Raw genomic sequence first — 21,858 nt, forward strand, 5'->3', positions numbered from 1 at the left:
GTGTTGCTCTACGTAGATTCCAGATTTTATCACCTCTAGGCTTAATCAAAATTAGTAGGTACATCTACTCATTTTCCCCACTTGTGATGCTGTACCTGATTTTAGAGCAGCCAATAGTCTTTCCCTAAAGAAACCATTGCAGCAGTCTCTTTCCGTCATAGCCTGGGCTTTTCATAATATGAATCTGGCAGCAAACTGTTTTTTCCAAAGCAAAAGGACAATCCAGGGTACACTTTGGCTTATCAAAATTCTAAAGTCCTTTTACTGCAAATGCACTACAGAAACAGGCATCTGGAATATGCAGAAGGCCAAAACCTTCACCTCTCTCACCAAACAGTAGCAGTGATTCTGGAGCACCAAGAGGAACTGGATCACACAACCAGCCATGACCACTGGTAAATAAATTGTTAAGGAACACATAGGTTCACAAGGCGGGTAGAGCCTATAAATCAAAATTTCTTGACTGGAGCCCTCAGTACTTCTTAATACAGCTTTCAGACAAGGCCAGCCTAATACAAAAGGGTTTGTTTTTCATTGTTGATGTTATATAGAGAAAGAGAAACTTGTCTATATTTCTATTTTCATATTTTCTATCAAATATTGCTAGTGGTAAAGCAGCCACCAGTTATTGTATATTGACTTAATATTTAGTCACTGTACAAATTATGCTATTTCTTTTCTTCATTTTTCAGTTGATTCTTTTTCAATCATAATAGACATTTATATCTCCTATAAGCAATAATTTTAATTTTTTCCAAAGTTATAACTGCTAGAAAAACCTTATTATAATTCTTATTATAATGTTTTCCAAAGAATAACTTGTATATATTTATAACACAAAATTAAACATTTAGAAATAAAATACGACCCTCACATGTACCAGTTTAGTTTATGTACGTGGAGAGGATTTCTAAATGTCTATGAACACACACATTTTTTTGTTTATGTATACTTGGTTTAAATTTGAACTTTAGGCGAGTGGACTGCCTGAGCCCTCAGGTTTGAGAAAGCCCGAGCAACTTGGTAAGACCCCGTCTCTACAATAAAAAATTAAATAAAATAATTAACTGGGTGTGGTAGCATGTATCTGTATTTCCGGCTACTTGGAAAGCTGAGGCGGATGGATTGCCTGAGTGACACTGGGGTGACTGTGAGTGTGCCACTGCACTCCAGCCTGTGCAACAGAGACTCCACCTCAAAAAAAATTGAACTTTAATAACTTTCTGGAAATAGAAAGTATTTCTAACTCATCAAGTAAATATTCTTTGGAAGATATTAGGTCCCGGATTATGAATTCAGTTTATAAAATCAATAGCAATTCCACTTCTGAGGGGGAATGCACTCAATTTTTCTTCATTCAGGATGAATTGGCTGTGGGTTGGTAATACATAGATTTTATTATTTTGAGGAATGTTCCCTCTATGCCTATCTGGCAGAAGTTTTTTTAATCATGAAGGGATGCTGAATTTTATCAAATTCTTTTTCCGCATCTATTGAGATGATCATATGATTTTTCTAATTCTGTTTAAGTAGTGGATCATACTTATTGGCTTGTATATTTTAAACCACCCTTGAATTCCTGGGATTATACTCCCTTAGTTGTGGTGAATTATGCTGTTGACTTCAGTTAGCTAATATTTTGGTAAAGATATTAGCATCTAGGTTCATAACAGGTATTGGTCTGCAATCTTCTTTTTGGTTGTTGTGTATTTTCCTGCTTTGATATCAAAGTGATACTGGTTTTGCAGACTGAGTTAGGGAGAATTTCCTCCTTGTCAATATTATAAAATAGCTTCAGTAAAACTGGTACCAGTTATTCTTTGAAAGTCTGGTAGAATTCAGCCGTGAGTTCTATTAGGTCCTGGACTTTTTGTTGTTGTTGAGAGACTTTCATTTACTGTTTCTTGCTACTCAATATTGGTTGGCTCAAAGTTTCTGTTTCTTCCTGATTCATAGTTGTGGGGGTTGTATGTTTTCAAGAATTTATCCATTTCCTCTAGAGTGTTTAGTTTATGTAGAGGTATTCATAATAATATTGAATGTTCTTTTGAATTTCCATTGTATCAGTTTTAATGTCACCATTTTCATTTCTGATTGAGCTAATTTGAATCTTCACTTTTTTTCTTAATTAATCTAGCTAGTGGTCTATCAATTTTGTTTAGCTTTCCAAAGAAGCAACATTTTGTTTCAGTGATCATTTGTATTGTTTTTTTATTTCAATTTTATTTAGTTCTGATCTGATTTTCATTATTTATTTTCTTCTGCCAGCTTTGGGTTCAGTTTACTCATGTTTTTCTAGTTCCTTGAGCTGTGATGTTAGGTTGCTGATATGCAATCTTTCAGTCTTATTACTGTAGTTCTTAAATGCAATATACTTTCCTCTGAGTTCAGTTTTGGCTGTGTCCTGGAGGCTTTAATAACTTGTTTCACTGTTGTGATTCATTTTGAGGAATGTCTTAATTTCCATCTTGATTTTATTGTTGGCCCAAAGATTATTCATGAGGAGATTGCTTAACTTCATTGTTATTGTTTTTTACTGAAAGTTCTTCTTGAAGTCATGTCTAGTTTTATTCCACTGTGGTCTAAGAAGGTACCTGATATTATTTCAATTTTTTTTTTAATCTATTGAGACTTGATTTGTGGCCTAGCATATGTTCTATCTTAAAGAATGTTTCATGTACTGGTGAGAAAAATGTATATTCTTTAGTTTTGGGGTGGAATGTTCTGCAGATGTCTGTTAGTTCCATTTGCTCTGGGGTCGAGTTTAACTCCAATGTTTATTTGTTGATTTTCTGCCTTCATGATCTGCCTATTGCTGTCAGTGAGGTGTTGAAGTCTCCCACTATTATTGTATTATTGTCGATCTTTTTTTTTCCTTTTTTTTTAGTTCTAGTAGAATTTGTTTTATAAAGCTGAGCACTCTGGTGTTAGATGCATATATATTGTAAATTGTTATATATTCTTTTTGAATTGATCCCTTTATCATTAAATTATAAACATCTTTGTCTTTTCTTAACTGTTGTTATTTTAAAATCTGTTTTATCTGATATGAGAGTGGCTACTCCTGCTCATTTTTTGTTGTCATTTGCATGGAATTTTTTTTTTCCATTAGAACTCCCTTGATTATTTCTTATAGAGCCAGTCTAGTGGTGACAAATTCCCTCAGTATTCGTTTGTCTGAAAATGACTTCATTTCTCCTTCATTTATGACCCTTAATTCTGTGGGATACAAAATCTTTGGCTCTCTTTTTTCTGTTTCAGGAGATTGAAGATGGGGCCCCAATCCCTTCTGGCTTGGAGGGTTTCTGTGGAGAAGTCTGCTATTAGTCTGATAGGTTTACCTTTGTAAGTTATTTGATGTTTTTGTCTCACTGATGTTAAAATTATCTCCTTCATGTTAACTTTGTATAACTGGATTATTATATGCCTTGAGGGTAACCGTTTTGCAAGATATCTTCTATGGGCTCTTTGAGTTTCTTGTATCTAGATGTTTAGATCTCTGGCAAGGCCAGAGAAGTTTTCTTACATTATCCCCTTTAAAAAGTTTTACAAACTTGTTACTTTCTCTTCTTCCTTGGGAACACCTATAATTTTTAGGTTTCGATATTTTACATAATCTTACATTTCTTGGTGATTTTTTCTATAATTCTGATTCTTTTTTCTTTATTGATGTCTGATTGGGTTAGTTTGAGAGGTTTTTCTTCGAGTTTTGAAATCCTTTCTGCTACTTGTTCTAGTCTATTGCTAAAACTGTCCACTGCATTTATTGCTTTCCTAAATTCATCTTTCATTTTCAGCTTTTTTTTTAAGGTGTTGAACTCTTTGGAAAATTTTTCATTCGCGTCCTGAATAGCTTTTTTAAATTTCTTGATGTTGGTTTTCAACTTTCTCTTGAATCCAATTAAGCAATTTTATAATCATCCTTTTGAACTCTATCACTGAAAATTCAAAGATTTCATTTTGGTTAGGGTCCACTGATGAAGAGTTAGTGTGGTTTGTTGGGGGGGTGATGTTGGAGATCTCTTTTTTCATATTGTCAGAATTATTTTTTTGGTTCCTTGTCATCGAATATTTCTTCTTATGTGAGGTTGGCAAGGGGCTGACAAAGACAGTGTAGGGTTCTCTTGGTAATATATAGCCTTGGTGCAGTGAGTTTCTCAATTGTCAGTTTGGAAATTCTGTGCTACCTGCACAGGTTCACAACATTCTGAGTGACTGGGGTGGCTTGGATAGTCAGGTGAGGTCTAGAATCAGGCCTTCCCCAAAGCTGAGGTATTAGATCAGATGTGATGGGCTCTGTGGTTGACCTCTAGCCAGGAGATGTTGCCTGTGATAGACAGCTAGCTGTGATGGTGACTGCAAACTTTCTTCTTGGTGTTTATTGCTTTAAGGAAATACACAGCCAACCTAGGCCAGAGGATAAGGCTCTGGGGATTACCTACATTCTCTGTTTTGAGCCTTTGAGAAGAGTGCAAGGATGTGAGGAGGAAGGAGCTCAAGAACCCTAAATATGTGCCTCTTAGCAACCCCAGTGGAAACTAGGAGAGAGTCCCCAGACACTGGGGTAATGCTGTAGTGGGGAGGGGGGGACACAAAAGAGTTTACATAGGGAGTGAGTGTTTGCTATGCCAATGAGTCCCACCTGGCTTCCCTCCTCAGCCTCAGGTAGTCTGCAATCTGAATGTCAAAGTGCAGCTGGCCTCAGGTGTTCTCACAGCAGCCCACCCTTGTGAGCAAGTGTCATCAAAGAGTTTGCTCTTGGGACCCAGCTCCCTCCCAGGACAGCTAGAAAGCAATCACTAGCAAGGGAGGAGATCCTGGAGCTGCTTTTTTTTTTCCCCCTGCACCCTTCCACATGGGTTTCAGCAGAGCACAGCTGTAGATGCTGTAGATAAGGCAGCTTCCCATGAGAGACTGAACTCCCACAAGGCTCAGGGGGCCCTTCAAGTCCATGGCAGGAGCACAAGAACTCCTGAAATCCCCTCGCTCCTCTTCCCCACTGCATCCAGAGGCTGCTAATGATCTGTCCCATGATCTAGATGACTTATGTTTTTACAGATGGGATCTCTCTATGTTGCCCAGACTAGTCTTGAACTCCTGGGCTTATATAATACGCCCCCCTTAGCAACATGAGTAGCTGGGACTAAAGGCATAAGCCACCATACCCACTGGCACGCTTTTTTATTAGACCTTTTAATGTCTGGTTTGATATATGTTGACTTTTCCCCCCCTAAGAACTATTTCTTATAACTAACGTTAATTCTTCTGTCTCTCTATTTTTTGTATTTGATTTTTATTTTTATTATTTTCTTAGAGTTTTTCTCAATATTTCCTTATTGCTTACATACCTTCTTACATTATTTAGTCCATTTATTTTATTTTTATTTTATTAGAGAGATATGAGGTACAAGTGAGAATAAACTACACAAGTAGGCTGCAAGCCTGTGGAGTTTGGGCTTCTAATTGCCCCCGCATTCCCACTGGAATTGAACCAGGTACCCTTTGTGTTGTGACAAGTCCCACACCTTCTTCTTTCCCTCCCTTCCCTAGTAGTGTCCAATGACTGCTGATCCCTCCCTTGTGCTAATGTGACTGATGTTCAAGGCCAACTTTAAGGGAGAACATACAGTATTCAGATCTTTGTTCACTTAGTACAACAGGTTTCAACTCTATACAAGTGACTGTAAAGTCCCTGATTTTGTTCTTCTTTATTGCTGCATAGTAATCCATCATGTATATGTACCACATTTTCTTTCTTTTTTTTTTTTTTTTTTGAGTTGGAATACCACATTTTCTTTTTTTTTTTTTTTTGAGTTGGAGTCTCACTCTGTCGCCCAGACTGGAGTGCAGTGGCCACTCCCGGCCACCGCAGCCTCGACTTGCTGGGCTCCGGCGATCCTTCTGCCTCAGCCTTCCAAGTAGCCAAATTACAGGCATGCGCTACCACGCCCAGCTGATTTTTTGATTTATTGTAGAGATGAGGTCTCGCTGCCCAGGCGGGTCTCGAACCGGCGGGCTCAGGCAATCCACTCACCTCAGCCTCCTAAAGGCAAGGGATTATAGGCTGAGCCACCGAGCCCGGCTCACATTTTTTTTATACAATCCACTTTCAATGGACAGCAGGGTTGGCTACATGTTTTTGCTATTGTGAATAGTGCAACAATAAAAATGTTTGTGCAGGTATTTGTTTGTTTGTTTGTTTTTGTTTGTTTGCAGCGTGATTAATGTTTTTCTGGGTATATTCCCAGGAGAAGGATTGCTGGACTGTATGAAAATCAATTATTAGTTACTTTAGAAATAGCCACACTGCTTTTCATAGTGGTTGAACTAATTTTCACTCCCACCAATAGTGTAGAAGCGTTCCCTTTTCTATGCACCATTGCCAGCATCTGTTGTTTTTGATTTATTAATGATAACTGTCCTTCCTGGAGTTACATGGTATCTCATTGTAGTTTTGACTAGCATTTCTCTGTAGTAAGACTGAGCACTTTTTCATGTATCTGCTTGCTGCTTGTATGCCATCTTTTGAGACATTTCTGTTCATGTCCTTTGCCTACGTGTAAATGGGGTTGCTTATATTTTTTCCTTAACTTCATTTGAGTTCCTTGTAGATCCTGGATGATAGGTCTTGGTCAGATGCATAATTTTCAAATATTTTTTTCCATTCTGTGAGTTGTCTCTTTATTCTCTTGAATAAAGCTTTTAAGGTTGATGAGGTCCCGCATGTCTACCTTAACTTTTACGGCATTCGCTTTTGGAGAATTGGTCGAGTTATGCACATTGGTCGCCTATACCAATGTGCATAAAGATGTTCCCTTCATTTTCTTCTAGGATTATTATAGTTTTACATTTTATGTTTGCATCTTTGATCCATTGTGAGTTGATTTTTGCCTTGGGTAGAATGGACACGTAACAATATTGATTCTTCCAATTCATGAGCATGGAGTGTTTTCCCATTTGTTTGTGTCATCCTTGATTTACTTGAGCAGAGTTCTGTAGTTCTCATTGTAAAGGTCTTGCACTTCTCTGGTTAGGTGGATGTCAAGGTATTTCATTTTTCTTGTAGTCATTGTGAATAGTATTGTGCTTTTTATTTGGTTCTCTGCCCATTTGTTGCTGGTGTATAGAAAGGCAGCTGTCTTTTGCACATCATTTTGGAACCTTAGACTTTAACTAAATCATTTATCAGTGTGAGGAGATACTTGACAGACTCTCTAGGGTTTTCAAGGTGTATAATCAGACTGTCCACAGAGAGGGCTAGCTTCCTCTTTTCTGTTTGGATGCCTCTGATTTCCCACTCTTGCCAGATAGCTCTGGGTAGAACTTCCAGCACTGTGTTGAATATGAGGGGTGAGAGTAGGTGAAAGTGGGCGTCTTTGTCTTGTTACAGTTCTTAGGGGGAATGCTTTCAGCTTCTGCCCATTGATCAAAATGTTGACTGTGGGTTTATCAAAGAAGGCTTTTATTGTTTTGAGAAATGTTCCTTCTATGCCTAGGTGCTCAAGGGCTTTTATCAAAAAGGGATGCTGGATTTTGTCAAGTGCCTTTTCTGTGACTAATAATATGATCATGTGCTTCTTGGTTTTACATCTGTTAATGTACTGAATTATCTTTATGGTCTTGCAAATGTTGAACCAGCACTGCATCCAGGAGTGAAGCCCACCTGGTCATGGGGGTTGTTTTTTGAGATGTGTTTTTGGATCTTATCTGCTAGAATCTTGCTAAGAATCTTTGCATCCTTGTTTATTAAAGATATTGGCCTGTAATTCTCTTTCCTTGTTGGATCTTTGCCAGGTTTGGGTATCAGTATGAAGTTAGCTTTGTAAAATGTGTTGAGGAGAATTCCATTGTTCTCCTTTACCCGAAATACTTTCAATGAGATTGCTATCAGTTCTCCTTGTACATCTGTAGAATTCAACTAGGAGTCATCTGGTCTAGGGTTTTTTCCGGCAAGGAAGTTTCTTATGACTTAGTCAATTTCCTGGATTGCTATTGGTCTGTTTAAAGTTTCAGTTTCTTTTTGTTTCAACCATGGGAGGTTGTGTGAGGTCAGAAAGTCCTCCATTTCCTTTAGATTTTTTAGTTTATTTGCACACAGATGTTTATAGTAATCTCTGATAATCTTTTGAGTTTCTTCAGGATTAGTTGTGATTTTTACCTCAAGTGTTTCTGATTATGTTTATTTGGATTTTCTCTCTTTTGTTTTAATCAATCTGGCCACGGGTCTGTCAACCTTATTTATCCTTTCAAAGAACCAGTATTTTGTCTTGCTCTTCTTTTCCAGGGTATTTTTGTCTTCTGTATCCTACCATTGTGATTTTTTTTTCTCTGTGATCTGAATTCTTCTGATGAAGCTAGAATTTATGTGATTGACGTGTATGTGCAACGCTATGAATTTTCTTCTTAACACTAATTCATGGTATCCCAGAGATTCTGATAAATTGTGTCTTTCTTTTTATTTGTTTCCAGGAATCTTTTCATTTCTGCCTTGATTTCCATGTTGACCCAGAAGTCATTCAGCGGTATGTTGTTTAGTGTCCTTATCCTTGTGTTTTGGAGGGAGATCTTGTTGGTGGAAATATTTATTTTTATTTCATTGTGATCTAACACAGTACCTGGCATTGATTTGATCTTATGAAATTATTTCACACTTGACTTTATGTCCGATAAGTGATTGATCTTAGAGTATATTCCATGTGCTAATGAGTAGAATGAATACTCTGTTGATGATGGGTGGAGTGTAACATATATTTCTATTTAATCCATTTGATTAAGCATTGAGATAAAGTTCCATACCTCCTCCCTGGTTTTTTGCCTCAACGATCTCCCTAAAGCTGTTGGTGGGGTATTTAGGTCTCCAATGATGATTTGGTGAGAGTCCATGTCCTCTCTTAGTTTAGTTAGTAGTTGTTGTATAAAGTCTGGTGCTCTCGTGTTGGGTGCATGTGTTTAAGATGGATTTTTCTTGCTGGAGGACTGAATCTTTTATCATTATATAAGGTCCTTCCATGTTCTTTTTACCTTTTGATGGTTTGAAGTCAGCTTTGATATCAGGATAGCTACTCCTACTCTTCTATTTTCCATTTGCCAGAAAAACTGTTCTCCATCCACCAGCTTTGAGCCTGTCAGTGTCCTGTGCGGTGAGAAGAGTTTCCTGGAGTCAGCAAACTGCTGGATCATGCTTCTTTATCGAGTTTTCCACTCTATGTCTCTTCAGTGGATCATTTAGTCCATTCGTGTTCAAATTCGTTACTGAAATGTGAGAGTTTATTACTATCATAAGGCCTTTAGGGGTTGCTTTATTTTCCTTTTTCTTTTGTATTTATATATGTATGTATTTTCATTTTTGTGAGGGCTCTGTGTGCTCTGTTAACTCTTTGCCTCCCTGTACTTTTGTGATGGCTATGACCATTCTTTTGTGTGTGTGTGTGTGTGTGTGTGTGTGTTCAGAACCTTCTAAAGCATCTCCTGAAGGGCTGATCTGGAGGTGGCATATTTTCTTAGAGATTGGATGTCTGGGAAGGATTTTAATTCTTCATCACTGATGAAGTTTAAATTGGCAGGGTAGGAAATTCTTGGCTGGAATTGCTTGTCTTTAAGAACATTAAAAATTGGACCCCTGTCCTTTCTGGCTTGTAGTGTTTCTGCAGGTAAGTCTAGAGCAATTCTGATGGGTCGTCCCAAGTAGTTAGTCTGACCTTGCTTGCTGCCTTTAGGAATTTTTCTTTCATGCATATTTGTGGAAGATTGTTATGTATCTTGGTGATGGTCTTCTTATGTTAGACTTTGCAAGGGTTTCTGAATCTCTTGTGCTTGAACATTCGCCTCTCTAGTAAGACGTGGGAAGTGTTCTTGAATGACTTCATGGAATGTTTGTTTCGGTGTTCTCATTTTCCCTTTCTGTTTCAGGGATACCAGTCAGGTGTAGATTCGGTTTCTTGACATAGTTCCACATCTCTCGAAGGCTTTACTTCTTCTTTTTGAGCTTTTTTCTGTTTTTAACAGACTGGGTTGATCCCATATTTTGGTCTTCAAATTCTGAGATTCTTGCCTCTGTTTGGTTGATCCTGCTTCCTGTGGTTGTGCTGTGTTTTTAATTTCAAAGATAAAGTTCTCCATTTACTTTATTTCAGAATAGGCTTTTCTGAAATCAGCCAACCCTGCTTTTACTTCCTGCGTGACTTTGGTGAGTTTCACTTCTAGTGTCTCTTGTTTCTCTCTGTTCATTTTTGCCATTCAATTTCTGACTTCTGTGACTGTCATCTGGAGAAGGTCATTCTGCAGGGTTTTCATTGTTTGTGCTCTGATAGTTGCTTTTTCGGGTGCTGTTTCTTTAGGACTCTGATGGCTGCCTTTGCTTTTTCTTTTCTTTTTTTTTTTTTGAGTTGGAGTCTCACTCTGTCACCCAGACTGGAGTGCAGTGGCTGCTCCCGGCCACCGCAGCCTTGCCCTGCTGGGCTCCGGCGATCCTTCCGCCTCAGCCTTCCGAGTAGCTGGAACTACAGGCACACGCTACCATGACCAGCTAATTTTTGATTTATTGTAGAGATGTGGTCTCAGCAAGTTGCCCAGGTGGGTCTCGAACCCGCAGGCTCAGGCAATCCACTCACCTCAGCCTGCCAAAGGCGCGGGATTACAGGCTGAGCCACCAAGCCCGGCTGCCTTTGTTTTTTCAAAGATTTTTTCCAATTTGTGGCAGACTTCTCTCCCTCTTTATAATTCTTCCTTATTTTTATTTCTCTGAAGCTAGTCAACGATTCTCTGTTCTATGACCCTTTCTGTGGTTCAATATAGGTAAATTAGTGAGAGAAGGAGGGGCATTCACTTCTGCTTCTTTCTCCAACCTGTGGCAGGTTTCTCTTCTGTAAAATGTTATCTCCTGCTGTTAATCTATTCAGGTTAGTTTTCAGCCTCTGCTACTAGTACCCTGTGGAGAGTGAGTGGGGGGATGGGTCCCCTTCTGATGCCTGTGGTTTGCAGTCCAGAAGCCTTCCCACTGACAAAGCCTTCAGGTGTCTTTTGTGTTGATCCTTCCTTGTTCAATTCTGTACTCCACTCTTGAAAAGGAGTGAATTTCTTGCCACAAAGAAAGAAGGGGATCTGCTCTGTAGCCACACAGAGCTTGGAGGTGATCCTTTCTAATCTGGCTGAGAAGATGGCTCACTCTGCAGGTGGGCTTTCCTTGCCTGGGAGCTGGCTTTCAGGCTCTGCTGGTAGAAGTCATGCTCACTGTGGCTGGTCAGGGGTAGGTCTTGGTCTCCATTTTACTTGGGCTCCAGTTACTTGCCACTATGCCCTGTCCAGGACTCCCTCCATGTGGGATTGATGACTCATGCTTGACTAGGAGTGGGTGAATCAGTCCAAAGCATCTTAGAATCACTCACCCACTCTCCTTCAATAGTCAGGACTTCAGTTCTTATGCAAGCCTGGTTCACAGCAGGAGATGGGACATCCAGATTCTTGTGTTACTGTCATTTTCTGGTCACTGTGTGTTAAAAGAGACCTTTACTGGATGCACAGTGCTGCACCTGTCCAAAAGTGTATCGGTGACTGGATCCCTACTCTCTGCCTTGCTTGCTGAGACATGCACTGGTCTGCTGCTCCATAATGGCCATCTTGGATTTTCCCCCTCTATTTTTAGTCTTTCTTTTTAAATACTTGTTGCATCATGATCTAAAATAAGAAATATATTCTTTGCTTTTCTTCCCTGTTTCCTAACACAAAACTCCTGGAATCCTTGAAATACTAATGTAGTTAAGTGTATTTTTGTATCCTAACGAGATGACAGGTGTCTAGGACCCGCTGGGTAGTCTTAGGATGGGGACTGGTCACCAGAAGAGCCAACCATACAATTTGAGAACTAGAACTTTCAGTTCCATCCCCAGATCTCAGGGGTAAGAAATGGAAGGGGACCTAAAAGTCTAGTTGATCCCCGGTGGTCAATGATTTAATCAATTCTGCATATGTAATGAAGTGTCCGTAAACATCCAAAAGGACAGAGTTCAAAGGCCTTCCAAGGTTGCTGAAGACATGGAGGTGCTGAGAAAGATCGCTCCTGGAAAGGACCCGGAAGCTCTGCACACCACCCCACAGACCTCACCCTATATACCTCTTCAACTAGCTGTTCATCTGTGCCTTTTGGAATATCCTTTATAATAAATTGGTAGACATTAGTGTCTCTCTGAGCTTTGTGAGTTACTTTAGCAAATGATTAAATTTGAGGTGTGCCATGGGAATCATGGAGGTATTGTCAGTTTGTCACAAGTTCTGGAAGCCTAAACTTGCATTTAGCATCTGGCATTGGGGGTAGTCTTGTGAGACTGATCCCTTAATCTGTGGGGCATGACATCCACTCCCGATAGATACTGTCAGAATTGAAAGTTACTCAACTAGTTGCAGGGAGAGAGGAGACACTACATATTTGACCACACAAGTATTCTGTGTTGAAAGCATAGGAGAAAACAGTTTGTTTTCCTACTAAATGACACCAAAAGTGAGAATCTGAATATGCCTTTGAATTTTATAAATTGTAGTACTATTTTCTTAATAGTTAATAATATACTCCTATGTTCAAAGACCAAAACTCCACAGGCAACAAGGAGAAGATTTATTTTCACATGCTTATTCATTTAAACCTGTGTTCTTCTTCCTTGAATAAAAGCTAGAACAGGTATTCTGATTTTTCTGGTCACTTGCAAATAAAAAGTCTGTCTGCTTCTTTTAAAACAGAACTGGATTCATTTCACGAATTATAATGACTAATCCCATGTAATAATCCGAACTCCAAATTTTATTTAAAAATGAAATGTCTCTTCTTCCCCATCTTTAGTTCTGGAACCTTAGGAAGTGGGCAAGCTCCCGGGTTAACTTTTTCTTTCCACATTATATAGATTGAATAGCCCTGATCCAAAATTCTTGGGACCAGAAGTGTTTTGCTTGGGATTTTTTTCGGATTTTGAATTTGAGCATCCTAATTCAAATAATCAAAAATCTGAAATGCTCCAATAAGCATTTCTTTTGATCATGATTTTGGTGCTCAAAATTTTGAATTTTGTAAATTTTTAATTTTAGATTTTCAAATTTGACATGTTCAAACTATCTGCCCCCAAGCACTTGGAGATAAAGAGAGTAGGGGAAGAGGAGAACTAAAAATCTAGAAAAGTCTCATGAAACACACACACACACACACACACACACACACACACACACACACACACATAATTAAAGTAGACTCTTTATGGAGAGTTAGGTGGGTTCTTTGAAAATCTTCTATCTCTAGGGATTACTTACTGTAGTATCTTCTCTGACTATCTGCCTAAAATTATACTCTGTCCCTTCTCCAGGTTTTCCTTCCTTTGTAGTCAATGGCCATTGAGGCAGCCTGCAAACTGTTATTTCGATGGGAGTCCTGTAACAAATTCTAGACGGCGCAGTTTCTTCAAGTGGTTCCTTCATATCAAAAAAGAACCCCTCCAGCCTCTCCTGTTACTAGGAGTTGGTGTATCACAGCAGCTGCTAACCTACTGCAACAAAAACGTATACCTTTTATAAGGCATTATAAATGCTGAAACTATAACTTGTTGTCAGTCCCTTCCTTCATAAGTCCTAAATACATGGTCTTTTGTCTATATTTGGGATAGTGCTGGGATGGGTTTGAATATATGTGTCCCCCAAAAATTCATCTGTTGAAACCAAAGACCCAATGATAGTATTAAGAATTGGAGCCTTTAAGAAGTGATTAAGTCATGAGGGGGTCTGCCTTCATGAATGGGATTAGTACCCTTATAAAAGTGTTCAAAGGACACAGCTAGGCCTTTTTTGCCCTCCTTCCATAGGAGGACAAAACAAGAAGGCTGTCACCAGACGCTAAGTGAAAGTACTTTGATCTTGGATTTCCCAGCTTCCTGGGCTGTAAGAAACAAATATGTTTCTTTTGGGAGTTTTTTGTTTTTGATTTTTTTAAAATAAATTATCCTGTCTAAAGCATATTGGTTTAGCATCCTGCAAAGAAATAATAGAGATGGTGAGATCTCACTTCCTATTATTTTATCCTGGCCTTTTGAGACCTCAGCCGAAAATGAGACTGAAAAAATTACCATTGCAGCATTCTGTTAGATTGCAATTGCAGTTATGATTTTCACTTTGGCCCAAAGTGAAATCATGGGAAGGACTGAAATAGCTAAGTGATTGAATTTTTTTTTAATTTCATTTTTTAGTTGAACTTGTTTTTATTAAATTGTAGTTAAAGAATGTGGCCTGTTTTTGGAAAGTATTGAGAGTTCTGTTTGGCCTAATATATGAGTAAAATTATAAAAAGTCTCATGGAGTTTGAAATGAAAATGCTTCTCTGTCTACACAGTACAAACCTTTGAGGAGAGTAATTAAACTAATTGGCTAACATGCCAAAATCTGAGACATATAAGAAAATCCTACCCTATTTTATTTTCATTTCTTTTTGACTATCTAAGAGAAATTTACTTTATCTATTTACTTGCAATGTTATGTATTAAATAAAGTTTCAATTCTACAGCCATACCACACTGTACATGCTCAATCTTGTTTGCATAAAGGCATATGAATATTATCATCTCATTGCAAATCACCGTTTATTCAAAAAATTATCTTTCTTATACCTTTAGATGTTTGTTGCCTTAAATAGTACTTACTATTATAATAATGTTATAACTAAAATAATATTTATTTACATATTTCTGATATATCATTTTCTAACGTAATTTTTTAATATTAAGGGATCATTTATTCCAAGTGTGTCTCTTGCATAGAACATATAATTGAATACGAGGATTTTTTTCGACTGAAAAATGTTTGCCTTTGTTTAGAAAAATTAACAAAAACTCAGAAATAAGATCCAATAATGACTACATGTCTAGTCAATGTTATAGTAGAATACTAATAAGCTTGTCTGAGAGTCATCTGACTCACTGTGGGAGTGTAACATTATTTGACTTAACACTTACTATGGATTAAGGCCCAGATACTGTAAAATTAGCTATCAACTGACAAAAAGTAAAACACAAATGATTTATGTCTGCTCAAAATATAAAATAATTTTGTTCAAAAGAGAAAATAATTTCAAAGGCATATTTTTATTGTCTATAGAATATTGATCATATATGACCCCACAATCCCCCTACTGGGAATGTACCCTGAAGAACTCAAATCACTCTATCAAAAAGATACCTGCACACGAATGTTTATTGCAGCATTGTTCACAATAGCAAGAACCTGGAACCAACCATGCTGTCCACCAAAAGAGAACTGGATTTAAAAAATGTGGTACATATACATGATGGAATACTACGCAGCCATAAAAAAGAACAAGATCATGAATTTTGCAGCAACCTGGATGGAACTAGAGTCTATAATACTGAGTGATCTCTCACAGAAACAAAGATCTGAGTATCACATGTTCTCACTCAAATAGTGGACCTTGAACATCCAATGTAATACTATAAGAAAATGACTGACAGTGGTGGGAAACTATGGGGGGGAGGGGAAGGGAGATGGGATTAACAGTAGTAAATATCTGTCTGGGGATAGGGAGACACCTCTTATCAACAAGGGTGCCTGAACGAAGCATATTTGTATACCTAACCCTTAACTGTACCCCACAATACCACAATAAAAAATATTGATTAAAAAAAGAATATTGATCATATCTCTAAGTTATCAATCTTATTCATTATTCTTTTTGTTCTCATTGATTGCATGCACATAATTTTTAGTTTCTTGCAACTTTCTTTGAGCTATCTTTGTTAACCTGCTCATTCCCTCATTAATTATTTAAACACATGTTCACTCTATGTTTATATGAGAATTTTTTTCTTAACATTTTGAAAATTATACTTTGACACATTTGAGTAAGAAAGTTTATCATCTTGTTTGATGCTTTTGGGTTTTTTTAATCCTTTTTTTGGTATGTGCCCTTTAGTACTTCATCTTTTGCTAAGTGGATTTTGTTTGTCCTATGACTGTTTTATACTGTAGCAGAAAGTAAATTTTGGGTGAAGATATGAGTCATCTCACAAAGAGGATGGGAAGACTGGGGAGAAGCATAAACAAAATTACAGTATAAAACACAGCTGAGCCAACAAGTTAATGACAGTCTCATTAATGTGCCTCAGTTGGAGGCAATCATAACCTTCAAGGAATAGCACCACCAGGACACACAATTACTAACCCTACCAGCAGCAGGCTAGAATGCTGCCAGAAGCCAAACATACAAATCCAAATTTCATTCTTGTTTTTTAGTCACTCTGTCTAACATTCTAAGCCCATTCAAGATTATCTCCCAAGTCTACCTATGTCATTTTGAAGAAAAAAATATAGTTAAATTTTAAAGGACTTTGGGGGACAATATTTTGATTTTGGGGAGCAATAATTGGATATCAGTTTTCCACAGTATTTTCTAGAATTGAGCAGGATTTCACATAAATAGAGTACAGCCGGATATTCATTCACTCTCTGTGGATGAGCCTTACCTGAGCCAAGTCCATCATGGCCTATCACAATCTTATACAAATCTCCAAGATGCACAGCTTCCAGAAAAAAGGTGTCAGTCTATAATGAATTTTAAAAGTGTAATTAGATGTATGCTATAACTCTGACTTCTACCAAGAGTATTAATTAAGATGCAATAAAAAATTCATTGCAAAACAAGTTGGTTTATTAAGCATATACACAAATATGTCCATATTAAGAAAGTACAGGCAAAACAATAATATTAAATAATAAAACATAATAATACATTTTCAAATATACTCCCTTAATCTTTGTAACCAATTTTTAGTTATAAAAAACACACTTAAGGACTATCTATAACTATATATTTTCAAATTATCATAGTATAAGTATAATTATAAAATATAGTAAAGTTTGTATTCATGTCAATGCAAACAACTCTTGTCTGCCCTGGGATACATTTTTTTCAGTGATGTTTTCAGTGATGTTTACACAAATATAATGCTTCTGAAATAATTTTAGGATACTGACACAAAAATATTAGAAATTTATATTTATCAAATTTGCTACTAAAATCACAAGAAGACACGGTTAGGTCCAACAGTTTATATATGCAGAATATGGATAAAAAGTGAGGAGCACAGAATAGTTGTAACAAATTAAAAGATAATGCTATAGGTTTAAGTGTAAGAAAAATGTATGATGTAGCATCTGTTAAAAGTGTTTTAAAAACAACTATAACCTTTTCATTAGTTCAGTGTATTATATGTTTCAAAATAGCTTCACACTTTATTTTATCCTCAAAATTTTTTAAATGAGAAAAAAATCATTTGTACAGACAAGGCCAGTGAAACACAGATCAAGTATCAGAGCTCAGTTCCTTTGACATGTAATAAGACTATTTTTATTTTGAGCTAATTTGTCTCTGCTTAAGTATACTATTAAGACTATAAATAATGAGTAAAAAACCATTAGCATTCCTTAACAAAAAATATTGTCCATGCCTGGCACAGGTTAGTGGATAACATTGTTATCTCTGTATTCACTAAACAGATGAGTTACAAAAGCAAGAGTTTTTATGCAATAAGAAAGCATATTAGCAAAGAAAATTATGAGTTAAACCTGCGGTCTATTACAGCTGTAAAGATTCTTCAGTACATCAGATAGATGACAAGATATTTATAATAATAGATAAAAAGAACTCTAAGAAAGAGAGAGGAAATATAAAAATATCTTGGCATACTCACTAAGGACTAGTTGAGTCATCAAGGAAAACAGAGATAAAATATTGTAAACCTTGCATGCTTTACTCAGTAAATGAAAAAAAAAACTTTAAAGATCTAATGCATATGAATATTAATAATAGTAAAATAACATAATACATTCAGTTTCTACATTCAACAATAAAAGTTGTATATAATTATCCACATTTAACAATTCCTCAACAAAAAAGGAAAAAACACCAACAAGAAGGCAGATTAACAAGCACCAGGCACCAGTTAACCCATGGAGATACTAAGTTAACAATAACATAAGGACTAGAATACTTTTTTGTGTGAATTCTAAAAACTGCTTAAGAGATGCAGCAGCCAGGTCAATGCATAACCAAGAAGTGACTCCATCAAAAAAGACTAGGAAAATTCAAGGCATTTTGCATGCCCATGCCCTACCCTACCTGGCATAGTGCAGTACAAAAGGAAGGAAATCTTTAATACCCCAGATACTCCCTCAAGACAGAAACAAAAGAGTGGACTATATGTCCAAGTTATATATTGCCAGGAGGCTGCCTGAGAGACTGGTCTATGTCTCTCCTGATTGGAGCCATGATGAGAATGGCAGCACAGTTTGGAAACCTGCAGAGACCACTCCTGCAGCCTATTAGAGCTGTAAAGATTCTTCAGTACATCAGGAAGATGACAAGGTAAGAGATTATGGGCTCTAGATAAGAAACAGGGACAAGATCTCTAAACTTCCTGATAAAAATTTGATAAAACTATTTTAAAATGTTAAATGAGCTCAAGAGAATGTAGAGAGACTATTAAGTTAAATCAGGAAAGTCAGACATAAACAAAATGAGGGTATCGGCAAACAGATAGAAACTCTAAGAAGAAAACAAATTCTAGAGCTGATAAATACAATAACTGAACTGAAAAATTCACTAGAGGGATTCAACATCAGACTTGATAAAGCAGAAGAATCAGCTAACTTGAAGGTAGGTCATTTGAAATCATCAAGTTAGGAAAGCAACAAGACCAAAAAAGGAAGAAAAGAAAAGAGTTCATAATGGACTTATGAGCTACCATGAAGAAGGCCAATATGTGCATTATGATAATTTTAAAAGGAGAAGAGAGAGAAAGGAGCAGAGAGCTTTTCTGAAAACATAATGACTCAAAACTTCCAAAATCTGATAAGTAAAATGTTCATATAAGTTTAAGAAACTCAGTGAACTCCAGTTAAAATAAAATGAAAAAGAAATGTACACTGGGAAGATAGTGAGGTGGGGCTCCAGGAAGATGGCAATGGAGCCAGTTGAAGTGTATAAGTCTCTGTTTAAGTGAGTGTGTGCAAGGATGAATTAGCGTGTGTGTGTGTATGTCTGTGTGTGTGTGTAAGTGGATGTGCGAGTGTCTGAGTATGGACTCAGAAACAAGTGACCTGATCTCTCCAGGTAAAGCAGACACCATTGCTGATGTTATGATCCCAGACCTTCTTGCAGCAGTGCCATTTTGGGGAGTCAATGGGATCCTTCTCTAAAGGAAGCCACAGGGAGCAGCTGGGGCTCAGCGCCTGGCACCCAGTCCCACCACCACCTTTGATGCCAGGCCAACACTAGCAGTGGTGGCTAAAGTGAGAGTGTAGTGAGAGAAATGGATGCTGATATCTAGCAGAGGGGCAGACACAGAAGTGTCACTATCGCTGTTACACTGGAACCTGGGCAGGAAATGCTCTAGAATGCCCACCATTGAGCAGCAGATCAGTGCCCTGGGACTTGGAAGTGAAATCCACATCTCTCTGGGATTGATCATCACAAACCCAAAGGACATAACTTTGCGTGAATGATCACTGGAGGGGAGGGCCAGTGCAGAGTCCCAGTCACCCCATCCCCCATGCTGGCCCATTCATGGGACAATGGGTTCTATCAGAGGAGGAAGACCTAGCCAGAGAAGGGGGGATACTCATATGTCTCCATTGCAAGGACATATTGTGAGATGGTGGGAAGCTGGTCTCAGGGAGCCTACATCCCAAACGTTAGACATTGCAGTCTGAAAGTAGCTTCTGAATCTTAGTGCCCCACAATACTCCTTATTCAACCTTGACTGCAAAGAGACAGCACAACTTCTCACTTCCAGCCCCATCTCAAAATAAAACCACCAAAGTCCCTGCTCAGGGAAGGAGAGCAGACTGAGCAAATAACAGAAGTGGAAGCTTCTTCCTCTATCACTGAATAATGGAATTAAAGAAAGAGGAAAGTGACCTGTCACAAATGAAGAAAAATCAAGGGGAGATCAGCAGTAATCCCCAGAGTCACAAAGTGACAGTACCTAAAAAAAACCCAGACCTCAGAGCCCATATAATGGAAGTCACCCAAAATTGGCCCCAGCAGGCAACAGACATCAGGCAGTGAATGGAAAGAGTGAACAAGACACAAGAAAGAGAAGAAGCAACACTGAAATAAATGGTAACAGAGATTTTGATCATAAAAACTCCATCCAGGCAATAGATAAGCTGACAAGCATGGAAAGCAGAACTATGCAGAGGAAAGAATCTCAGAGCTTGGAGGCCAAAATATGAAAATAACCCAAGAGTTAAAAACAAAGAAAATTCAAAAACAAGGAACAAAGTCTCTAAGAAATTTTAAATTATATCAAGAAGCTGAACTTGTACCTGAATGGTATACTTGAAACAGAAAGAAAAAAAAAGAGAACGCTTTGGAACAAACATTACAGGAGGTTACCCAAGAAAATTTTCCTCATCTCACCAGAAAAACAATCATTCAAACACAAGAGATTCAGAGAACTCCTGCAAGGCATCAAATGAGAACACCAACCCCTAGATACACAGTAATTTACCTACACAAAGTAGCTGTAAAAGAAAAACTTTTAAAGGCAGCAAAAGAGAAAGACCAGATTGCCTACCAAGGAAGACCAATAAGAATGGCATTAGACTTATCTACATAAACATTACAGGCTAGAAGGGACCGGAGTCCAATCTTCAAAGTTCTCAAAAATGAACAATTCCAATCAAAAATTCCCCACCCAGTTAAGATAAGCTACATCAGTGATTGAGAGTTAAATTCATTCCCAGACATTCAATCACTCAGAGATGCTTCCATACTAGCTCTACAGGAGATACTTAAGAAGGTATGAAACACAGAAAAAGGAAAAACAAAGAACAACAATGCACTTTGCTAGAGTACAGGCAAACATGGAGCCAAAACAGCATTATAAGAGCCTTATGACAGAGACAAACTCTAATAGTTCAATAATCAGCCTGAGTGCAAATGGACTACATGCACCACTGAAAAAATATAGAATGGCAAACTGGATAAAAAAAACATGACCCTACAATATACCACCTCCAAGAAACACATCTCACTACAAAGGACACCCACAGATTCGAAGTTAGAGGATAGAAAATGAACTTTCAGGTGAACAGAAAACAAAAAATAACGAGTCATGATTCTAATATCAGACAAAACAACTTTCAAGATAGCAAAAATTTTAAAAGATCCAGAAGGATATTACATAATGGTAAAAGGTACAATCCATCAGCAAGAAATATTCACCTTAAACTTATTTGCACCCAACATAGGAACACTGGAATTTATAAAGCAACTATGAAAACTAAAAAAGGATATTGATTCTAACAAAATCATAATACCCCACTAACAACCCTAGATAGATCATTGAGGCAAAAAATCAGTAAGGAAATTAAGAACCTCAACTTGATGCTTGACCAAATAGATTTAATAAATATCTACAGAACATTCCATCCTACAACCACAGAATAAGCGATTATATTCATAACCACATGGAACATACTCCAAGATTGACCACATTCTTGACCATAAATCAAGCATAAGCAAATTCCATGAGACTGAAATAATACTGTGCATCTTCTTAGACCACAGTGGGATAAAAATAAGTATCACCACAAACAAAAACCTCCCAAAACACACAAAGACATAGACATTGAACAACATACTGCTGACCAACTCCTGGGTCAACATAGAAATCAAGACAGAAGTGAAAAGTTTCCTGGAAACAAATGAAAACAAGGACGCATCTCACCAGAACCTCTAGGATGCCATGAAATCAGTACTAAGAGGGAAATGTATAACTCTAAACACACATCAAGAAAACAGAAATATCACAA

General features: G+C 37.5%; 1 protein-coding gene across 1 annotated transcript in view; it reads right to left on the reverse strand.

Moving 5' to 3' along the window:
• LOC103254031 (lipoxygenase homology domain-containing protein 1-like) overlaps positions 1-21,858 on the reverse strand; it is a 241,470-nt gene that overhangs the window by 120,582 nt on the left and 99,030 nt on the right. Inside the window, exon 7 of the mRNA XM_021709625.1 lies at positions 16,503-16,581. Coding sequence (XP_021565300.1) covers positions 16,503-16,581 — 79 coding nt within the window. The remainder of the gene's footprint in view (positions 1-16,502; positions 16,582-21,858) is intronic.

This window comes from Carlito syrichta, unplaced genomic scaffold (genome assembly GCF_000164805.1).
Source record: "Carlito syrichta isolate Samal-C Ts95f unplaced genomic scaffold, Tarsius_syrichta-2.0.1 Scaffold263506, whole genome shotgun sequence".
NCBI classification, from domain to species: Eukaryota; Metazoa; Chordata; class Mammalia; order Primates; family Tarsiidae; genus Carlito; species Carlito syrichta.